The sequence below is a fragment of the Nymphaea colorata genome, chromosome 11 (genome assembly GCF_008831285.2).
Source record: "Nymphaea colorata isolate Beijing-Zhang1983 chromosome 11, ASM883128v2, whole genome shotgun sequence".
NCBI classification, from domain to species: domain Eukaryota; kingdom Viridiplantae; phylum Streptophyta; class Magnoliopsida; order Nymphaeales; family Nymphaeaceae; genus Nymphaea; species Nymphaea colorata.
Window position 1 is genome coordinate 16,114,225 of NC_045148.1, and position 11,547 is coordinate 16,125,771.

Below are 11,547 nucleotides of genomic sequence, written 5' to 3' on the forward strand. Positions count from 1 at the left end.
GGATAGTCCATCAGGTGCACCTCGATATTGTGTGATCAGGTTTCTTGCGCTTTCCATACATGGAATCCCTCCCAATTTTTGGGCATTGGGTTGTTTTTATGTGGTAAAGGGCTTGGCTTCACGTGACATTGATGAAATTCTCTGCATATATTTTTCGCCTTTTTCTCTTTTCCTACTGAGAGAAAATTTTGTGTTATATTGGTAACTCAGTGTTTGGAATCACGCCATTAAAGCTTTGCAAGGTCTAAAAACAAGCAGAGAAGGGAATACTTTCAAGGTTTTGGTGTCAAATGGAAAGCATGTCTAAGCTTGGGGTATAGCCATGAACGCGTCACCTTTGCTTGCAGATATTGTTCTGAAAACCCGTTGCCTCATTTTGACGGCCTAGATCGTATGCATTTTAACTATATGCAACATTTATTGACGCACATTTCACTGTTACCATACCAGTAAGGGTGAACAACGAGCGGAGTAACTCGAACTCGAGTTCGAGCCAGCTTCTCTACTCAATGAGTCCAGAACGAGTTGATGCTTCAGCTCGTTTATTTGTTGAGTCGAGTTCGAGTTTGTTTAACAAAACTCGCCGGGTGAACTCGGGCTCGACTCGGCTCGTGTTCACCCCTAGTTACTAGTGAGCCAGCTTACGTCTTTCAACGATATATATTAAAAAAAGTTAGGTGTATTTTTTGTAAACGATGATGAGAATTGCACTTCTCTTGAGTAATTTAACAGCCGGCGGAGGAATACGATACCTATAAAAGCTTTTCGATTTGGTAAAAAGAGAACAAATGTCTTTCTAACAATACATGTAGACTTGGGTGTTTTCTATTAGATCCAAATCTTTTGATGTTGGTAAGTTGAAAGTCAATTTCTCCCCATTTGAAGTAAAAGCTATTTAACAAATCAAGGTGGAATTTTTAGCATACAAAGTCATGTAAAGAAAACCGAAAACACTGGCCGGAAAAGAGGCTGACTAACCGACGTCAAGTCGCCTCAGGCGACATACATTCCGGCAGAATATGGGTAGCCTGCATAAGAAATGAAAAGAATAATTCGAGCCAAATTTTTGTTTTTTCAGCCCATTCAGACTGGCCGCTCATGCCCGACGATGGTGTAGATCCGGATGGAGTTATTAGTGCATTCTTCTCTAAGAAGGCCATCGAATGCCCGAAGAAATCTTAATTCTCTGCGGAATATTTCTTCCTAAAGTGTAAATTTCCGATGACCATGTCTGCATCTCACAGTTTATTTGGGTAAAGCTTTTACAAAATTGACTGCACTTTGCAGGAAAAATATTTGCATTACCAAAACAACCGGAAACAAACAGAGTATAGTTCAAACTTAAGACTCCGAGCTCTGGTAACTATTTCACGTCTGCAAATTCCTAATGTATGACGTCAATGCCCACATGCTAGTATTGTTACCTAGAAATGCCGGGGAAATATGTAGTCGCAGATCTAGGGATACTTCCATCTATTGCTTAATTTTCATCGAAGGAAGTTTCGCTCTTAAAAGCACTAGAAATTTTTTTTTTTTTACGGTAAGCCAAAACAGGTGCAGGCAAATAGCAGAGAAAGAAAGAAACCACGCTATCAAGGTGTAATGCTCCTAATTCTGCTTAAGTGAGCAAAGATAACATGTTTGCCTGTCTGTCCACTAGAAAACAACAATGATCTCTTTCTTCAAAACAAATAATGAACTCTTACCTTGAGAAATGGTTTACGAAAATTTCTTATTGAGTGTTTGTGCAAGTCTGTCATTTTCCCAGGGACGGCTGTTTGATCGACTTTGTCGGTGCACCCTCCAGTGCTTTCCAGATTTCGCTACCTTTCGAATATCTAGTTGTTCTTTGTATTTGCGTCTATATGCTATTGACGCATGCATTCTCACCTATTTCCTGCTACTAACGAATCTGTTCATACACTTTTTGCCTGAACTCTTCAGTTTAGATGCTCTTGGGGTTATTAAAAATCCCAAAAGTTTCTAATGTATGGCCGTACTTAAGAGCAAGTAATGAAACAAAGAATGAACATATACAAGTAATATCATTTAAACGAAGAGCAATCCCTTTGCTGAAAACACACCACCCCAGTGTGTGTGATCGCAATAAAATAATATAAATATGGATGAATTTGTTAATCACTTATAAGTTGAGGGACCGAATCTGATACGGTGACAAATAGCGGCATATTACAGCTGGGCTCCTCACTCGTGGCCCCTGCGCTCGGTTGCAGATTGACGTTCTTGTGCGGGATGAACAAGTTTATTACAGTTTTGGGACTAAACCACGCTTTATTATAAATAATACGTCAAAGCTAGGAGATTTCCGTACACAAAGTTGGAAATATTGGTTGCCAACTTGCGTCAGAAACATTAAAACCGAATCGTTTTGGCTATCGATACGTGTCGACCCACTGGAAAATGTGGACCGATTCTGTAAACGCTGGTCGTTTCCACCTGGATGATAATAGAAGATTTCCGCGTATCAAACAGTAAATGAGGAATGGTAATAATATCATGGTATCGGATTAGCTCGTATCGGCCCCAATTTTAAAGTTCCGAGTTGAGTTGGACCACGGGAATTCTTTCTACAAGTTGTTGGTATTAAATGAAAAAAAAAAAAAAAGATTTCGGAATTACGATTAAAAATTCATGGTGGGGACGAACTTCGGGAGGCATGGTCGTAATATAAGCATGAAGGGAGGGCGGAAATTAAAGGGCACGGCATTTCAAAAAGTGGCGCACCTTTGCCCTTCCCGCAATGCTTGTGGGAGAAAACGGAGAATACAAAATTTCAAACTGTGTCCAAATACTTTGTGATTTTCTTATTTACGGCTTACGTGAGCGGATGCATCACAAGCGCTGCGTCATTTTTAGAGCAAGCGATTTTTTGTTCTTTTTCAGATGATTCTTTTAAGCAGATGCTTTTAACAAATAATATTTTTAAGCAAACGCTTTTAACAAATAATATTTTCATTTAATGGATTTGAATAAGATTTCAACTTTGAATTGAAAAGGCGGTTCCCCGTGAAAGCTAAAGGGAAAAACCGCAATAAGTGCCTACAAGAATATGGCAGAAAATGAGCCCCCTAAAATGAAAAGGAAATGTTGCCAATGGAGAATCACCAAAAAAAAAAAAAAGGGGGGGTAGAGCCGTAGAGGAGGACGGAGGTGGGGTGGAAGTGAAGGGGAAACAGTACAGTCGGTCTGCTTTTGCTTCACGGTTGCATCCAATCCCTCTTTGGCCTTTTGCTTCCTCTCTCTGTGTCTCCTCTCTCTCTCTGCGCTACCTGCGACAAAGCGTGCGAGGAAGAAGAAGAGGAGTCGTGGGAGGCGGAGAGATGGGTGAAGGAAAGGCGTCGAGCCTGGTTGTGATCCTTGTCGTACTCCTCAGCCTCATCGCTTTCGGCTTCGCCGTTGCTGCCGAGAGAAGACGTAGTGTCGTGGGTTTCTTTCTCTTTCTCTCTCCCTCTCTCCTACACACACACACACGGATGGTACATCCTGCTGGATTATGTTCGCTTTTGTGCTCTCCACTGGGCAGAGTGTGGTGATTGGGTTGGCTGCTTGTAGGGTTTTGGTGTATTTTTAGGTTTTCTTTCTTATTGTGTTGGCTTAAAGCGAAAATGGGTGTGCAAGGGTCAACAACGTACTGGCCAGTGTTGCATTGTTGCAAGGATATCAGGTAGATGTTGTTTTCCAAGATTGCTTTTGTTTCGTCCTTAAGTTTTTGGACAGCCAAAGTTGCAGTAGGAAAGACGCTGGATATCTTATTTTGGAGCTCCCGTAGATGTTTGAACCACTTTCTTCTTGTCTCATGTGGAATCTATTGCATCCGGTCACTTTTCCACCCTTTGTCTTCTTATATGTCCTACTAATTTAGTTTAATCTTGTGTTGTTATCAGTTTATTTATTTACTCTGTTGTGGGTGTGGGTAAGTATCAACCGTAACAAAGTCATAATTTTCTGCATGTGCTGAAAGTGATTGCCTATTTGAGAAGACTATCTTGATCGCTTGGTTAAACTGCATGAACATCTTTTGACTTAATGCACTTCATCAACGAATAACCTCCCCAGACTCTCCTAATTTGAAGTTTTTGGTAAGGGGAGGCTCCAACTCGTTAATCTTGGGAGAAACTGCATTTTGATTTGATTCACACATAAATGGACTTGGGAGACCTCGTGACTCACGGTGAGCAGTGTTTGAAAATCTTAAATATTGGAACCATATGAAGAATGAGTTGAACGAAGATGGAAACATTTGTGAAAAGCAGCTGCTGGCCGTGCCTTTTTAATGACCGAGGAAAGTTTCCAGTGGAATTCTGTTAGTGTTGATAATTAATTATTACCTGAAAAATGGAGATCAGAATGAAAAACAAAAGTCAGAGCATGTACCATATGGGAATCCATCATTGCGTTAGCATGTGCTTATGATCCTGCCATTCAGTAAATGCAGGGGATGAAATGCCATCCTGTCAAACTTATGTGCTTCTAAATGGAATTTCTAGGTTGTGGATGTTTAAGCGAGTGATTTGCCTTTTGGATGTGGATATATTCTCTTCGTACTGCTGTTGCAAACATGCCTGCAAAGTGCAACCTTTAACTTCTGGACTGTATATATAGAATTCAACTTCAATGGGATAAAGGTCTTTCTCCCTGGAGCAATTACCTGAATACTCATAGAACTATCTTAGACATAAAAATACAACATCGTAGATTCAATACTTTGCTGCAAATTCTGGGAGCACATTTCTTTTTAGATGAGGATGAGATGCTATTCTTTATTAGTTTAGGGCCTACATGAGATGGATAATTGGATATGGTCCACATCAATTCAGAGGAACTATATGGTAATTGAAAATGACAGAATGTTCGGTTTGACAATTTTGATTATAATTTATTGCCTATTGGCAATGGAGTTTGATATGGTTTTTCTCTTATAGTCATCTTGGTTATCAACCTATGTAGTTGACCACGTTGGGGCTCAGTTGACTAGTCCATTGGCACAAATTTGGTAGACCCCAGCTTTAGGGACTAGTGGATCAGTTTGGTTGACTAGTTGAGAACTAGTCTTTATATCAGGTAACTTTTTTTTCTTTTGTTTGCCTTTTCTTCAGAAAACATTTTCTTCGTTGTTCTGTTTCTGTTTTGCTTATGTAGTGTCTTTTTTTTCCTTCCTATTTAAGGTGATACATGTGTATTTCTGTGTGTATGTTTGTGTGCGCGTGTGTGTTTGTCTGTATGTGTGAAGGGACTGTAACTATTTTGTTTGTCACTGGAGAATCTATATGTCAGCTGCATAAAGTTAATGATACTAATAATTTCTTAGATCAGATATAATAGCTACAGTACAACTGATATATTTGTGATGACTTATGTACAGCATCCTCAAACATAAACAGCTTTTCTCGTTATGGAGCCAGTCTTTGTCACTATTGTATTTGTAACAATAACCAAGTTATGCCAAAACAGTGCTTGTGTTCACTCTATGTCTATCAGGCATTTGATCTCTTCGTAACTCACATGCAGGGCCACATTGTCACAGATACCTACAATACTACATATTGTGTTTACAACTCGGATATTGCAACTGGATATGGAGTGGGTTCCTTTTTATTTCTTCTCTCGAGTGAATCAGTGCTTATGGGCATCACAAAGTGCATGTGTTTCGGAAGGCCATTAATTCCTGGTGGAGGTCGTGCTTTTGCCATCATCTATTTCATATCTTCTTGGTAAGTCATTTGCTTTAATAAGTCTTGATGGTAGCATGAAATGAATCACTGGTGCTGGAAACTGTATAAATTAATCCTTAACTCTTTGCAGGTCAACTTTCTTGATTGCTGAGGCTTGTGTGCTTGCGGGTGCAACGCAAAATGCATATCATACCAAATACAGACATGTGGTTTATGCTGATGGTTGGTCTTGCGAGTCTCTGCGAAAAGGAGTATTTGCTGCTGGTGCTGCATTTATTGTATTCACTATGATTCTCAACGTGTTCTATTACATGAATTACAGCAAGGCTGTTCGTCAAACCACTCAAACAAAACCTTCTGTTGGAATGACTGGTGCCTATGCATGATCGGGATCAGCTTATGTGCCAAGAACTTTTGTATGACAAGTTTTCCCTCTTCCAAAGATCTGCAGAAACTGAAAGTGGCTGGGGATATTTGCGATTTTGTGATGTCTGAGAACATGAGGTCGGTTGTATGCTGTTATTGAATAGATATATCAGAGGCAAGACTTTTGTATTTTATTTTGAACAAACTATGTTTACGGCTGCTGAATTTATCATACCATCGTTTCTTATCAGGCATGAAAATTCGTTTCTTAACAAGCATGAAAATGAAAATCATATGCTGCTTGATTCCCCTGAAACCATGAAGCAGAGGGATTACTTTTAAACGTACGTCTACAGCTGCTGAGTTGATCATGCCATCTCTTCTTTTCGTGGCCCCTATAATTGTAGTTTACCTTTGCAAGCAAGCTTTCCAGTAGGTTTCACAGGCCTTTTTAGCTTCCCTAAATCGAAAAGCACCCCATGCTAAATGCTTCCTGTGCTTGTTAAAGGAAACAAGAATGATTTGCCTAAATTTTATATTTTGAGTTGAAGATGCTGCTCTTTACATAAGATGCCGCCTCATACAAAAGTCGTTAGTCCAGAATTTCAGGAAATCGGATGGATGCTCTTCTAAAAAATTTGAACCAATCCTCTAGTGCCTTACCGACCTTCTGGTGCGCCCATTTATATTCTTCAACATCACGAGTAACGCACAAATGGTACAGTATTCATGGATAATCAAAATTCATTTGAGTAAAAATGCCATGGAACTGAACTATGTTGCAAAGAAAATGGATCCCTCGGTACATATCGTTGGCATTTTTACTAACAAGAAGAAGACTCGAGGCCTTCTGCATTGTGCCCTTGAAGGAAGGAACAGAATTCTTGGGCGATTTCTGGACCTTCTATATATTTCTGCTAAGGTTTTTAACCTCATCCTCTGAATTTTCAGGTGATAGACAGCTTTTTGTTTCTAATGCACAGAGCTGTAAAGTTGATTTAGTCCTTGGACTGATTAACCTCATCCTCTGAATTTTCTGTTTCTACTGGCCATTTGGTTGTGCCACTGAAGCATAGTTTTTTTGCTTCATTTTTGCTTCCTGTTCTTTGATTGTACAGCTCTACTTTTTAAACAACAATGGCTTGAAACTGTGTCCGAACGACCAGCCTTAACAATGAACGCGACGAAGGAAATCCCATCCAGTGAAGAAACTTCATCAAAGACCTTTAGGATGAAGGACGGGCAATACTGCTGTCAACATTGATATTAACAGTGAAACTTTGCAAGACAGTACAGAGAATAGAGAGGTCAAGTTATACCTTTTTTATACATTTAATATTAGAAAAATTGAAGAACTTAAAGTAGAAATCTAAGAGGAGAAGTGACAAAGTTGGCATTGCCCATCTCGGTTCAGCTAGGGCTTATACGAGCGGAGATAGAAATGGTAAATGTTGTCTAATTCGTAGCTGTTAGATTACACACACAAACATGCGGTCTTGATTTCTACTGAAATAAACAATAAACATATCGGAAGTGTACTTCTTTTTCCTTGCTAAAGTATTAACAGACAGAGTTTTGTTGTGGACAAATTTAATATGCTGAAAAATTCTTTGGTGTTCCTTGTCAGTATGGGGAAAAAAGCCTCTAAATTTATAGTTCAATTGCCACAGGCGTAAACCTCTCCAAAGAAAGTATAGGCCCTAAAACTATATACTAATCTTGGATTTTTATGCCCAACTAAATGTCTCAACCTGGATGGTTTCCTCCAGTAACAAATTCAAAAAAAGGCTCTGCCTTACACCAGCTGCCAACGAATGGAATCAATAATTTTAATTTAGTAAGCGTACAGGTTCAGCAGCCTGTTTTGCCTATTATGGTTCCGTTGGAATAAATTCACATTGCAGTTTGGCTGCACTCGCATCGGTGGCCACTCGCTACTCAAGTATGATTTTCAACAGCACAGAGAAACCATCCAAGTTTTGCCTATTCTTGAAACTTGCAATTTATTTGATGAACACGCCCGCCGCTAAATGGGTTGCCTTCTAATGAGAACCTAAAGTGAAGATGCGGCGTAGAAGTTTTTTTGAATAATTTCCTGAAAAAAGCACCTCAGTTGTCAAAATCTGCACAGCCAACCTACTGGTCCAGCTAGTCGATTTGGTTATCGACTGATCTAGTTTGTTAGACACAGATAACTGGTTAGCCTAGTTATCGATCATCATTTTAATTCGTACTAGGGCTACCTGCTTGACATGGCCTGCGTGTGGCTGCCCAGAAGATTGTGAATGAAGGGGCCCATATGGCAGGACTAGTTGCGGCCAATGGGAAGGAAAGAAAGGATGCCGGCGACAATTGCCGTCATGATTTCAATGCTCCTGGCATAAGTATAACAAATCGACCCACTCTTTGGGCTCGGGTCCTTGGTTCGACGGATTTCAACTTGCTCTCCTAATAATTTCGGTTTCAGTTCTCGAAAAGACTAGGAACCAGGACAATCATCTCATTAATGATTTTTCTTTATAAGTCATTGAAAATCCCTTACAATCTTCCATACAGACTAAATTTTTAAGGTGTTATAATCCACCTCCTTAAGGCACAGACACATGCGCGCGTGTGGGACCTCAGGTCCGAGTGTTGAAACCGGCTCTGATACCACTATAACAACCAGACCCACTCCCAAACTCGAGCCCCTAGTTTGACGGATCTCAACCCAACTCCTAACAGTTTCGGCCCTAACCTGAAAAAAGATAGAAACCAGAACAATCATTTCAATAATGACCTCTCTTATAAGCCTTTGAAGATCCTTTACAATTTTCGATACAGAACTAAACTTATGGAGTGTTACATGAAGGACCTGATGCTGAAAATCTTTGTGATCAAATCACTGAAATGTTGAACTGAGTGAAGAAGAGGATTGTTTATTTGGCATCGATGTGGTTCATCCAGCAGAAAAGGTTCGCTACTTCCAGGCGCTGTCGTTCAATTCAATACCAGAATTCCTTCTTCGTGGAGGGAAAGCAAGAAATTTTCGGACAAAATCATTCTGTCACTGTCGTCCATGTCTCATGATGTTTGTTAGAACTTATGATCTGGTTAAGCAGAATAATAAGAACAGATTGACAACTATTGATGCCTTGGATTTTTTCATAGAGGCATTTGATAAGAAGGAACAAACGTTCCTAGAATATATATTTCAAGAACTTATATAAAAGTTATTTCTAGATCTAATAGTCAAATGCTGGACATAATTACACCACATTTTCTGATACAATAGCATGGTATTTTAAAAGCATGAGTTCTAAGAAAATGCGCTTAAAAAAAAATGTTCTTCATATCAAATGCCTACTTAAGCTGTAGAAGACGAAAGATTGAGGACCGTTTCTGCCTTCTACTTGAATTGTCCTTGTATACAGCCGACAAGGTTAATTGGTCATCGATTGCATTCGATCCCTTTACCTTCATATTTCAATGCATTACAGCCACTTTGAGCTTTTAAGAGAATTCTGTTATCAAGCATGACTACATGCTCATCAACCACTATTTGGAGTTTACAAAAGCAGAACCCAATCAAATGATGTATGCCAAGTATTTAAAGTTGTGATTTTATTTCTGAAAACATGATAAAACATATGTTGGATTTTTCTATGCCATTAGATCAAGTTGTATCTTTTAGTCAAAACTATATGTGGGCGATATATTCCCGTTTTTGTCGGCAGAGGCAATACAAGGGATCTAGACCCATTGTAGCTAGGTGCATAAAGAATTAGGTGCATCTAGAGGCACCGACACAAGCCATATACCTTAGGGGATGAGGGGTTGGTAGGAGCTTCGGCCTTCTTCCGATAATAAGGGAAAAGCTGCTCACCTAAAAAATTGGGCCCTTTCTTGTTTTAAATTTACTTGATATAGTGTTATGTCTTTTATAACATGTTTTATTCCGTGACAACTTACAGGCATCTATTTGATTGAAAATCATCCACCAGGAATGCATGAAGTTAAATGGTTAAAAGCTGAGGACATTTTAACTAGGATTCAGATGTGTTTCTATTCCAACTAGTAAATAAGCAAATCTTTTTGAGAAACATCTTCTCTTAGGATTAATCAACGGGGATGTAAGTAGGAAACGCCGGTGCCGATGCGTTTTAACAGAGGCATACATACTAACTGATTGGTTTTTCAAAAAAAAATGTAACAGTATATATTTTTCATCTCCTTTGCATCCAAACCGGGCGTAAATTCCAAAGTAGTCGCATTTCTTTACTCCGAGCTTATGGACGGGAACCCAACTTACGGGTGTTGGATTCCTTGCTACAGGGTAAATCCGGCGGGCCCATGAGACCTGAAGCTGGGTACTCACGAACTGATCAGTTCTTTTGCTCTACCAGGATGCAAAGCGACTTCTCGCAGAGACGGCAGGCCTACAATTTGTGTAAGTTTGTGACCAGAAGGCGAAGAAGGGAAAGAAAACAAAAAGAGAGATCATCTCGAGAGGGTAGATCCTGTCTAGCAAATGGTACAAAGATAAAGACACTCCTTGCTTCTGCACGTTTCTGATCCGAGAAGGGAAAGGACACAGAAGAGGGGATCGCTTCCGTCTCCATCCCCACCGAAACCGTGAGCATTCCTAGCCTTATCTTCTGCGTCCGTGGTCCGCACCGGGAGAAGGCCACTACTGCCCTTCTTCCTCTGCAGAGCTACGAGCTAGTGGGGGCACACCATCTCTGTGACTTTAACGGCACCACTCGGGAGGGACTGCTCGTGACTCCTCCTAGCTCTGCCGATTCCTCCAAGAGCCTCTAACGGCCTTCTCTTTAATGCTGATTGTCCACTCTGCATTTCTCTGGTTGTAAGTTTCTGTTCTGGCCTTTTCGCTTTCAGCTTTTTGTTCTGCCCTTCTTCCTCAAACGAAAAGTTTAGCAATTAGTCGCTGCAGTTTGTTGAATTCACACATCAGACGATGCAGAAACAGGACTCCATGCGGACCCATGAAATCGATTTCAGATCTGAAGACTTGACCTCCCATTCCAGCGAAATGTGCTCCTCTAGGCGTTCGAGCTCCCCGGGTTGGCAAGCACCAAGTTTGGTGGAAGTTCAATCAACTGTCTCCAATTCCCGTGACCCCGACTTTGCTTCCATAAAAGGAGAAACTGGATGCTGCCAAGTGCCAACTATGTCAACTTCCTTGGAACATTTTCCAAGTGCCAACTATGTCAACTTCCTTGGAACATTTTCCTGCTAATGGTTTTCAGCTAAGGGAAGGAGGAACCAAATGCTAATAAGAAGAAAACTCGGGCAAGTGGGAAAGAGTTAGGAACAACACAAACTTTTTTTCACGTACTTTAAGAGGGAGTTAAAAACAATAAGAAAGAATACAAAGATTTACGTGATTCGCAGCAATATTCTTCTACGTCCACGGTCACATAGATTTTTACTATTCACTCACATATTCACTCACATATAAATACATATACTCTCAGAAAAAAACCAC

General features: G+C 40.1%; 1 protein-coding gene across 1 annotated transcript; it reads left to right on the forward strand.

Annotated features, from left to right (window-relative positions):
• The first annotated feature begins 3,173 nt into the window (after positions 1-3,173).
• On the forward strand, positions 3,174-6,309 carry LOC116263530 (uncharacterized). Its single transcript, XM_031643269.2, has 3 exons — positions 3,174-3,443; positions 5,530-5,732; positions 5,824-6,309. Exons 1-3 carry the CDS (start codon positions 3,342-3,344, stop codon positions 6,077-6,079), a joined length of 561 nt encoding a protein of 186 aa, XP_031499129.1. The 5' UTR covers positions 3,174-3,341; the 3' UTR covers positions 6,080-6,309.
• Positions 6,310-11,547: the final 5,238 nt, after the last annotated feature.